Below are 12,211 nucleotides of genomic sequence, written 5' to 3'. Positions count from 1 at the left end.
AGAGATGCTGTGATTGTTAAAGGGGATGTAGGTTTCCAATGAAACTGGCTCAAGCCAGGAGGAAAAATCTTGGAAAAGGAAACTGTTGAATTAAAGGAGAGTTCAAAAGCTTGGAGTGTGGGATTATTTTTCTAAACCACCCATCTGATTTGAAAAACACTTACCAATAACATTAATGTAGAAAGTGCAGCTGGCCTGGTTGCCGGATAGGTCAGTTGCTGTGTAGGTGACAGCCACTTCTCCAATTGGGAAAAGGTAAGGCGGAGTAAAGGCTGGGTGAACATGGATTGTTACCTTTTGGAAAGAAATAGATATTTTGAAAGTTAATGTCAGTAGTACACTTATTCTCTTGGTGATTTATATCAGCAAAGTAATATTAAGATGACATAATATTTCATAAGGGGAAAAGGGGAAAACAAAGCACATCCTTGTGGTATATATTTTTTCTAGACTATTCTCTTTACATAGTTTATAGAGTTGGCATATATAAAAACTATTGTTCCTTGTGTTTTAAACATAATACATTAGAACATTTTTATGTTTTAATCATCTTGCACAATCTTTAGAATTTATAATGACTTTTAAACGCCCCCATCACAGTCTATAGAATATTTGACTTCTTTAAGGAAAATCTGTTGAAGAACATTAATTTTGCCCCAAATTATACTGTTATACATAGTTTTATACAATCTACTTAAATATTTTTACTATTTTCTTATATTTCCACAAACAGAACTGACTTCAGATAATCAACATTTTATTGACAGGTAATACAAAATTCCTTTCCCTTAGGAATTGTTCAGGAACAGCCCCCATTTTCAGGGGCTATGAAGTGAGCTCGGGTGTTCCCTCATCTCTATCAAGTATCATCACATGTGCTAAATGAAAAGAATGACAGCAGATCATTGTTTTATTCAGGCTTTTTTTTTTTTTTTTTTTTTGCTTTTTATTTTTGGGTATGTGTGTGGTGCTGTGAATTGAAACTAGGGTCTCACACATGCTAGGCTAAGCACCCTACCACTGATCTTTTCCTCAGCCCCAGTTTCTTAGTTTTAAGTGAAGATTAAATTCCCAAGCTTATATAACATTCTCAAATCATATCACATGCCAAATTCATTTCAAAATTATTTTATTAATTTGATAAATTCATAAATGTACTATAATATATTCTGAACACCCTCATCCTCTGCCTTCTCTTATCCATGTCCTATTCTCCTATAAATCCCTCCTTCTCCCAGCAAGTCCTTACCTCAGTTTTACTTCTTGTAGTTTGGTCACCCACTGTGTTTAACTAGGGCTAGTCCTGGTAGGCCCGTGTGTGGAGCTATCCACTGGCACAGGGCAGCTCACTGGGGCTATACCACTGACGACAATGATTTCCTCTCCCTCAGCAGCCCGCAACTACTGTCTTCAGCAATAGGATCTTACCTTCAGTGCTGGGAGACAGTCAAGGACTGTGGCAATAGCCTGTGTTATTTTTGAGAGTCTCGTGGATGACCGAAACCAGCAACTTGAATGGCGGTTTCTCCTACCTAGCATTCTGTGGGGGGTTGTTTGTTTGTTTGTTTGTTTGTTTTTCTATACCCATGCACATGTATATTTATTGTATATGTATTTTTCAGTAGGACTTTGAACTAATACATTTCCCTCTGGTTTTTCACACCATTTAAGTATTATTTATCTCTCCTTTCACTCCCTACCTCCCCTGTAGAGCCCTTGCTACACCCTCCCAGTTAAAGTACCCCCTTTTGTTCATTTCCCCCTCAATAACACCCATCTCCTACTATCCCCCTCTCTCAGTCACCTTCTTTTCCTTTATCCCCTGGTTCCTTTCCATTTTCCTGGTTCCTGCAGCTACATCAGGATATATATTTCATCTGGGGTTTGGAGCTAAGATCCACAAATGAGAGAGAACATACGTCCCTTGTTTTTCTGAGTCTGTTACCTCACTTGGTATAACGCTCTCTAGTTCCATCCATTTACCCGCAAATTTCATGGTTTTGTTTTTCCTTACCCTCCGAGGAGAACTCCATTGTGTAACTGTTCCACATTTTCATTACCCACTCATCAGTTGAGAGACTTTAGGTTGTTTCCAATCCTTAGCTATTGTGAAAAGAGCAGCAGCAAACATGGCCGTCCAAGCTGCTCTACAGTAGGATGTGTCCATTGAGTATATGCCAAGGCGTGGTATGACCAGAGCATATGGTAGACTTATTTTTAATTTTTTAAGAAGTCTCTATTTCACTTTAGTTGCACCAGTTTGCATCCCATTCAAAGTGGATGAGGGTTCCCCTTTCCCCACATCCATGCCAACATTTGGTGCCCCTTGTTCTCTTAATCTTAGGCATTCTGACTACATTCATTTAATTTCTTAACCTAAAGACAAATACCAAGCTAGAAAAAATACTTTAAAGTTGTCAAAGCTTAGAATGCTTATTATATAACATGATAATATAGTTTTTATTAGGTCACAGTTTTCAAGTGGATGAAGATATACGTGCAATCTAAAAAATAACACAGGCTATTGCCATAGTCCTTGACTGTCTCCCAGCACTGAAGGTAAGATCCTATTGCTGAAGACAGTAGTTGCGGGCTGCTGAGGGAGAGGAAATCATTGTCGTCAGTGGTATAGCCCCAGTGAGCTGCCCTGTGCCAGTGGATAGCTCCACACACGGGCCTACCAGGACTAGCCCTAGTTAAACACAGTGGGTGACCAAACTACAAGAAGTAAAACTGAGGTAAGGACTTGCTGGGAGAAGGAGGGATTTATAGGAGAATAGGACATGGATAAGAGAAGGCAGAGGATGAGGGTGTTCAGAATATATTATAATACATGTATGAATTTGTCAAATAAATTAATAAAATAATTTTGAAATGAATTTGGCATGTGATATGATTTGAGAATGTGAACAAAAGTTCCCAAGAAAAAAATGTGCATCTTGAACTGAACTTTCCGTAAGGCTGATTAACTGATTAGAATCCAATGACTGGAAAGTTTTTTTCAAGTCCAGAGCCTAATTACAATTTATCATGGACTGTCTTTAGCCCTCTAAATAGTCATTTCTTGCTCACCTCTGTGTTTGACCTAACATCCCGTGACTGACAGCTAAAAAATCTTTTGGGGTTCTGGAGAAATGGCTCAGTGGTTAAGAGCACTGGCTGCTCTTACAGAGAACCTGGGTTCAATTCCCAGCACCCACATGGTGGCTAAGAACCATTCATAATTCCAGTTCCAGGGGATCTGATGCCCTCTTCTGACTTATGAATTACATACATTCAGGCAATACACACATACACATAAAATAAAAACAATAAATAAAATATTTTTTAAAAAAGAAAACAGTTTTACTTGAGAGGCAGAGGCAGGTGAATCTCTGTGAGATCAAGGCCAGCCCTGGTCTCCATAGTGAATCCAGGCCAGCTGGAGCTACTGGGAGATAAATAAATAAATAAATAAATAAATAAATAAATAAATAAATAAATCTATCTTTTGGTGTGTATTAACAAACCCTAGCTTCCACCAACCAAAAGGCTGAATGTCATCAGAGAGCATCCTTATGAGGCCTGTAACTGAAATTTCTCTTTTGTTATAACCGCCTACTTAATGTTTCCACAAATATATTTGAAAAGTGTCTTAATTTATGACTTTCTTTGTTCTCTTACTCTAAAAACTTTACGAAAGTGCTTCCACATTGGAACACAGAATGTGGGATAACCTAAATCTCTGTTCCTGGGTCATGGTCATTCATGTTTGGTTCCAGAATAAACTATCTCTTATCCCCTTTGAGGTGAAAATTGTGCTTTTACCTTGACAAGAACATAATTTCACACTGAAAAATTTATTTGCTATTTATAAGCTAACTGAACCTCTCTTATGACATTAAAAAAAAAACATGTATATGGGGCTGGAGAGGTGGCCCAGCAGTCTTGTACATAACTCCAGTTCCAGGGGATTCAACACCCTGTCCTATTCTCTGTGGGCACTGCACAACACATGTCCACAAAAAAGTATGCATGTTTTTATGTGTATGAGTGTTATCCCTGCATGTATTAGCTATCCATTAGAGTGCAGTACCAAATACTGTATTTTTTATTTTATAAGACTTTTTAATTTCTGGTGGATTCAGTTGTCACACATTCCCTTCCCTTCCTCCCTTCCTCTCTTCCTCCCTTCCTCTCTTTCTCTATGTATCTATCAAGTACCTATGTACGTACCTTTTCGTTCTTTCTTTCTATCTACCTATCCTTCAATTAATCCCTCCTTCCTTCCTTCTTCCCTCCCTTCCTTCCTTCCTTCCTTCCTTCCTTCCTTCTTTTTTGTTAGAGATTGAACCCAAGACCTTGTACATGGTTTAACACAGAGCTATAACCCCAACCCTATTTTTAAAAATATTTTAAATCTCTGTATTCTACTTCACACCCCAGAATAATCTTGTCAAATTTCAGAAATGCTCTACGGGAAATGTCACTGATATACATTTATTCCATAAATATTTATCTTTTCAATCTACTAAGATAACATGTATTTCCATTTGAGTTTTTTTCAGTCTTTCACTGTTTCATGTTTCTTTTCTGTTTGTTCTTTCTCATCAAGCATATAACTAAATAATCTACATTTTATCTCATAATGTCAGATTTTCTCTCAATAACCTGTTATACACCACTATATTTCACTAATGGTATGTGTCAGGGGTATGAATATATATGTGGATATTCAGTTTAAATACTTAGTTACAGGAAATTAAATCAAGAATATAAACACAATTTTATAGTGTTTTTCTTAAAAAATCTACAGCACAATTATGAAACAGATAGTATATACAGAAGCCAGTAAGTAGAGATGTGAAATATGAATAGTTGATATTCTTTGTTACATAATTCTTTGCTCTGAACTGAAAACAGTTTTTCCTGGCAGAGAAGAGAGGCTTATATGACTCCAGGAGCTCATGAAACTTAAGAGGCTTAGGAAACTCAGAAAGTTATGAGATTCACAAAGTCTCTCCCCAAGGTTATGAGGCAATAAACACTTGCTAGGTAGGAATCACTCTGGTAGAGACAATTGCAACTTGTTCAGGGAGCTCCAGGAATGCAGATGCTGTGAGTTGTCACCCATTCTGGTAGGCTTTCTGGTGCTGCAGCTGCCTTTGAGCAGACTATAACCCCAATAAACCCATTGGTTTACCAAGCTGGACTTGGGCAGAATTGTTTCTTTGGACTCTCATTGGTGCCCTATTTGTGGAGGGGTTAACAAACGTTAATGTTCACATCTCCCCAGAAAGAAATCACATTCCTTTTTGGAGATAGGGTCTCCCCCTGCCTGGAACTCACTGTGTAGACAAGTTTGGCCTCAATCTCACAGAAATCCTCTTGCCTCTGTCTTCCAAGTGTTGGGATTAAAGGCATGCACCACCACACCCAGTTTACACAGCATTCTTGGAAAAGAAAATAGAATGAATGAAATAGGAAACATACTCTCAAACATACTCTCCAAATATACCCTCAAAATCAAGGTGAAGAAAGCTACAACTGTGAGTATTGCGAAAAGAACTCAGCTAAGGTTGGGGCCTGATGTCCATTTCCACAGTCCTGTCCTGTTGTTTCTGTCTGCTTGAGTTTTCATGGGTCTCGTGCACACTGTCACCATTGCTGTAAATTCATATGAACAAGGTCTCAGGATATTAAGATGTTGTGTATGAAATGTGCAAAAATTCAATAAAAATATACAAAAAACTAGAAACAACTCAAATATCAATCGACAGTGGTGTGTGTAATAGGATACTATATAATGATTAAATAAAATACTCTTGTGTACAATTAAAAATGCTACCCTTAAAAAAAGGACTATCTAAGACTATCACTATCTAAGGACTATCGCTATCTAAGAAAATCCTAGACAATTTCCACAAGATTCAGGAAGAAAAAGTTTGCCTACAAGGAGGGGGCTATCATCTTTTATCAAATCCTCTGTCATTAAATGCTAGTCTAGAATAAAAGCTATTTTGGGACATGTGAATAAGCTTATTACCTATATAATTTGCCTATATAAATCTTATTGCCTCAATTTTTCTGATGGAAAGAATTTTGTACATCTCAAACAAAAGATGAATCTCAAACTAAACAAAATATAAAAATCCTCATAAATGAAGAAAGTCCTGGCATGAAAGAGCTGTCCACAAACACCAGAATCATGTAAATATAGACTTAGTCTTTAAAAAGGTCCATAAATGTGGCTATGAAACAGATATGAAAAGTTATAATTTTGGAAAGAGAATACATATAATAAAAATGATAATTAACTAATAATAAATTGGAATAAAAATTGCAGATTATACCAACAAAAATCTAAAATGGCTGAAAAGCTCAACTTATAATTTGCTTGTTTTACTTGGGAGAGACCCAACCAATAATTTTATTTTTTTCCCTGCAGAGAATTAGGTAATTACAGGTTTGTGCATATTTAAAGAGCTTTATTTAAAAGATTGTGTTTTCTTCTATATATGAGTGAGGCTAAAGTTCCAAAGCAGAAGAGCACAGAGGTTAAACAATGCCATATTCTAAGAGGGGCCCCTGTGGATGGACAAATTGTCAGGAGGGCTACACCCAAGCACTTAAATGTCCCACAGCCCCAGCACTCACCATCAGCCCATGAGCAGAGAGATTTTGGGGAAACAGAAGCATTCACTTTGGTAGTGTTCTGGGACTTTTCTCTATTCTCCATAGGGAGGGAATCTGCCTGAAATCAAGTAGCTGAGCTTCCGGTAGCCCCTCTAGAACCCTTGCCTAGTGCAGACTAATCTTTATGTGGAGTGTCTGCATGAAGAGCGATCAACATCTCACTCCAGGAATGGAAGCTGGTGATTAGCAGAAACACAGATATTCACCTCAGTACAGTAAGGATTGGGTTGAGATTGACACCTTCCTTGGGAGTTTAAGGCCAGAGATGAACACAGATTGGGTTGAGATTGACACCCTCCTTTGGAGTTAGGGCCATACATGAATACAGACTGGTGTCGGCTTCTCCTCTCTGAATGTTGAAGGCAGGAGGCTTGATCAAGCAATATGGACAGTGTGGGAGGAAGGATACTGACCATGAGTTAGCTTTTGCTCCTAGTTTGGCATGGGGAAGTCATGTAGGACAAACTGAACAGAACAGTATGTGAGTTCTTCTGCCATTGTTTTATGCCAGACCCATCCTTTAGTCATTAAGAGTTTGTGGGCTGTATTCCAGGGCCTGGGATTCAAAGGGTGGGTAGAAAAGCCCTGCTAGAGCACAACTCCATATTAGGAAACTGTATGGGGCATAATTAGGGCACCCCTGAAGGGTGTAAAATCTGTGTATGGGTTGGAGGAGAGAACAAGTACTTGGTGCTGGTTTCTCTGAATGCATCAGGGATGCTGAGAAGACAATTACATTAGTTGAGTAGAAGACTGAGCCTTTCTTCATTACTCCTTGTTCAGCTGTATTGGTTTCCTCTTGTCATGACACTTTCTCTCAAACATAGTAGCTTAAAAAAGCACACATTTATTATTACAACCCCACATGGCAGGATGCTGATGTCCCTTACAGGATTGAAATCAAGGTGTTAGCAGAGTTGAATCTGCTTTTTGCTTTGTCCAGCTTCTAGAGACTTCCAGAATGGATCCTCCCTCCAGCTTTTGAAACCAGTGATACAGAGAGAATCCTCTTTATATCACATCTAATTCCTCTTTTGCCAGATCATCTCTCTCTAGCCAGACCTGGGACTGGTACTCCTTTCTTAAGGACTTTAGTGATTAAGTTGGACTCAACGAGATTATAAAAGCTAGTCTTCCAGTCTCAAAATCCTTTGTTTAATAATGCCTGCCGAGTTCTTTTTCATATAAGGAAACATATTCGCAGGTGCTGGAGGACAAGGACATTGTTGGGGTGGCCGTGATTCTGCTTATTTTAGTAACTCTGACTCTAGCGAAGCCAGGAACAGGGGTGGGGGAGGGCATAAAAGGAGTAAAAGAGCATCTTCAGCTGCTTTCAAGTCCCTTGGACCAGTTCTGTGCCGCAGCAGGGAAAACCTTTGAAGTGCATAGAAGATTCAAAGTTTTATTTAGATGGCAAGATTCTTCTTTTTAATCCCTGAAGGTGGATTTTAATTACAGAAGGAAGTTGTTTGCATATCCTTCAAAGTAACCAAAGCATGTGACTAGAGAAAAACAGCTATTTTCTATTGCTGCCTGTCCCTGTAGGGTATGTTCAAGTTGAGATATACAATTATAGTTTTGATCACATTATACTTGTGATCTAGCATCCTACTTTTCCACCACGAAGCCTCCCTTATGAAATTGTCTTAAGGAAAGATCAAGGGTAAAGACAAAGTTCTGGTCAAAAGATCTTTACAGCAACTTCAGTTCTTTCCTTCCTGTCTTCTTTTCCCTCATTTATGTTTCATTGTCCATCGTGACGATATAATTACCTTGCTCCTATCTCTTTTTAAATGTTTTATTATTTTTATTTTATGTGTATGTGTTTATTGCCTGCATGTATGTAAATGTACCGTATTGGGCAATACCCACAAAAGTCAGAAGAGGGCATTGGATTCCCTAGAACTAGACTTACGAATGGTTGCTAGGCACCATGTGGGCATTGGAAACTGAACCGGGGTCATCTGCAAGAACAGCCAAGTGCTCTTAACTGCTGAGCCATCTCTCCAGCCCCTCCTATCTCTTTTTAATATTCTATATTGTAGAAAAGCCAAATCATCTGCTTTCTTATGTCTGTACCATAAAAATCATACCACTTCTGGAGACATTCACACAATTTGAGTAGGTTAATCTTTATAAACCCTTGATCATCAAACTCAAGTCAGTCCTCAACAGTAGCCAATAGTCCTGTTGGATTTTTCTGGTCTGCTGGGTCCTCCTCAGAATGACTTTGAAAACTTTCACTCTCCTCAGACTTCAAGAAAATCTCTCTCTCTCTATCTCTCTCTCTCTCTCTCTCTCTCTCTCTCTCTCTCTCTCTCTCTCTCTCTCTCTCTGGTTGATCTCTCAAATTCTGCTTTGAGTCTGACCAGGCACCATTCACAATAGCTTTTCTTTGTATAGTCAACTCCCCCCGTCCACAAATGAATGGTCCTTTCCATTTCTATTTCTATTCTTTTGGGCACATTGGAGTTCTTCATTGTCATAAGCTCAGTAATGTTCCCCCAAAGATACTCGTGTCCCCCTGGGAACCTGTGAATGTTACCTTACATGGTGAAAGGAATTCAGTATATAAAACTGAATTAAGAATCATAAAATGAGATTATCCTTATTCATCCAAGTGGGCTAAATTTATCACCTCACTCTGGTGCCCCCAGATGCAGTCTGTGTGTCAGCAATGTCAAGACTAATGTCCAGAAAGCCACTTTACTAGGACTGTGCCTGCTTTATGTGGCTGTTCGAATGTTACAGATGTTACAGGAGGCTTTTCTTTTTAAAATTTTATTGTTTTTGAGTGTTTCATACATGAATATTGTCTTTGCATTATTTCTACCCCTCCCAGTCCTCCACCAACACTTCCCATGTCCCCTGACTCCCTCAATTTCCTGTCCTCTTCTTTGATTATTAATGTTACATTATATATGTACACACACACACACATATATATATATATATATATATATAAATGCACTGAGTCCATTTAGTGGTGCTTGTGTATACCTGTGTTTAGGATTGTCCATTTGGGATTATATAACCTCTAAGGGAGCTAGTCCCTACAGAAACCTGATTCTCCCTCCTCAGCATCCATTGATTGCATGTAGCTCATCATCTTGAGGTGGGACCCCTTGATGTTCCCCCAATCCACCTTGACATTATGTGGTTCTGTCATTATGCAGGCCTTGTTAGACTACCACACTGTGGAGATGTCATAGGTGCAGTTCCCCACCACGTCTAGAATGCACTAAGTAGCAGCAGGTGTCTTGTTCTTCTGGCGCTCACATTCTTTCTGCCCGGGAGGCTTTTCTTTCATGCAATGTCTGCATTTCTAAACATGAGATAGAGAACAGATGTGCCACAGAGTCTCAGGAGGTATATTTGGTCTTCTATGACCATGCACAGCATGGAATCCTATGAGCTAGTACAGGCACTGCCTTGGTGGAGCACGCTGCCTCCCTGAATCCGCTCCTCTCCTGTGTGCAGAGCTTTGCTAAAATGGCTGTGCATTCCAGGGTGCATGCTGACCCAGCATTCTTCATGTCCTTCCAGCTGGCTTTAGATGTATAAGTTGAATTGTGTGAGCAGGGTAAGAAGAGGAAAGTGACTGGGTTGACTGAGCTGGGGAACTGGGAGCCTGGCAGTCATGATTTAGGCTGCATGAGTTGAGTACAAGAACTGCATGTAAGAAGTGGTTGAGAAAAACAAAAGCCACACTGAATAACTCCGGACTTGATTTTCTTGGCAATGAGGAATGAGAGACAGTGATGTGCGGGCACAGCCTGTGAGAGTATACCGAAGAACAGGCAGGAACGAAGAAGCATTTTCTGCTTCCTACTGATGCTGGCTGGACTGTATTTTCTCAGAAAATAACAGACATATGATTTCTGCATCTGTGTATGCACAGGTGCTCTGTTGAGGGTGAAGTCTCATGTGATCCTAAGATACACCTTCTTTTGCTGTTCTTAATTTTTGATATTGATGAAGATGATACATGTTTTAATAAACCCTTTAACAGGAAGTAGAAATATCATGCACGAGGAACTACCTCCAGTACATTTAGCCTTAGAGATCACAAATTCAAAAGGTTCTTTGATGGGAAGTATATACCAAAACAATTATCAGAACAATTATTATTGGTTTTGTTCCCCAACCCAATATATCCTGGCTGGAATGCCTTATACATATTTACATGCAGCTGGAAAACAAGATGCTATTTAAAGATATCCTCACACATCTGGACACTAACAGTATAGATGTAAGAGGGAGCTAAATTCCTAATGAACACCTTCCTTAGCAGCTTATGGTTGATAATCCATAGCCAAAAAGTATGCATGTGATGTTAAAACACTGTTCTCTGTATCATGTTGGATTTAGATATGCTAAATAAGAAACATTAACATAGTGTCCTTCCGATAAGCCAATATGCAGTCTGTTGGGCTTATAATTTAAAAGATAACATTTGTGAATAGGAGTTAGTATTATTTTACATCTTTCTTTTCTTAGAAGACCTTTAGAACCAACCAAGGGAGAAAAGATTCCTTAGTGAAGGCATCTTAGTAGAAGAGGTCAAATAGCAATATGACAAATATATGGAATGAAAAGTTTCAATTTTAGAGATTTTTATCTGAGATTTCTATTTTAAAAACCTAAGACTGGCCAGTCTACCAGATGAGACACTAGTATTTATGAGTAAAATATAAAGAGCACTATACATCATTATTAGAGTATAGCAAACTTTCAGCATCACACATCTGTAATATATTTAGAGTCCATCAGAAAAGAATGCAAATACTTAGACAAACCTTACCTTTTCACCAGAGTTGTCTTTAGCTGTTGGAATTTGCCAGGTGATGTTAGCGGAGTCTTGCTGTTCCTGAGTCTTAGCCTCGATGTCCTTAGGACAATCGATTTGCGGAGCCTCCACATCTGACCCAGAAAGTACAGAAATCAATTAACATCTTGATATGTAGTTCTAAGTTATTCAAAAAAAGAGGCAAACATTTTGTCACATTAATATTTGTAATTGTTTAATATGTTGATTACTAATGGATTTGGAGTATGTAACTGCCTTCTATAATTTATCTTAGCGTGGCTTGTGAGGCCTTTCCCAGATAGGCACTTTCTGAACCTTAGTCTGTTTTTACAGCCCACTGTTAGAACTTATTCTCCACACTGAACTGCTGTCAGGGGCATGAAAGCTCTGTGGCCCCTCCTTTACTTGGGCCTTTGCCCAGGTTCTCTTGTTTGCCTGACTTAATGCCTTCTTCCCCTTCTACCTCCTTAACAACTGCTGTCCTTTAATCCTGAACCCAGAAAGCCTTCTCTGACTGTCCTGGACTATGTGCAGTACTCTCTCCTCACCTTCCCACAACCTCTATCCTCCCCAACCATAAAATTCAACATGCCATTTTGAAATAAGAATTTTCTCTCCCAACAAAATTGAAGTTCTTTCAAGGTCAGAATATCTCTTATCCCATTGTTTTATTTGGTGCCTGCTTACAAAAGCTTGGTAAATATTTTGATTTTTTTTTAACCAGAC

The 12,211-nt window shown here is 38.8% G+C and overlaps 1 protein-coding gene across 1 annotated transcript in view; it reads right to left on the bottom strand.

Moving 5' to 3' along the window:
• Svep1 (sushi, von Willebrand factor type A, EGF and pentraxin domain containing 1) overlaps positions 1-12,211 on the bottom strand; it is a 238,188-nt gene that overhangs the window by 135,237 nt on the left and 90,740 nt on the right. Inside the window, exons 8-9 of the mRNA XM_017803637.2 lie at positions 11,480-11,598; positions 165-294 (exon numbers count right to left, since the gene is read on the bottom strand). Coding sequence (XP_017659126.1) covers positions 165-294; positions 11,480-11,598 — 249 coding nt within the window. The remainder of the gene's footprint in view (positions 1-164; positions 295-11,479; positions 11,599-12,211) is intronic.

Source organism: Nannospalax galili, unplaced genomic scaffold, assembly GCF_000622305.1.
Source record: "Nannospalax galili isolate Female #2095 unplaced genomic scaffold, S.galili_v1.0 scaffold666, whole genome shotgun sequence".
Lineage (NCBI taxonomy): Eukaryota > Metazoa > Chordata > Mammalia > Rodentia > Spalacidae > Nannospalax > Nannospalax galili.
This window is presented reverse-complemented; position numbering and strand designations above follow the sequence as displayed.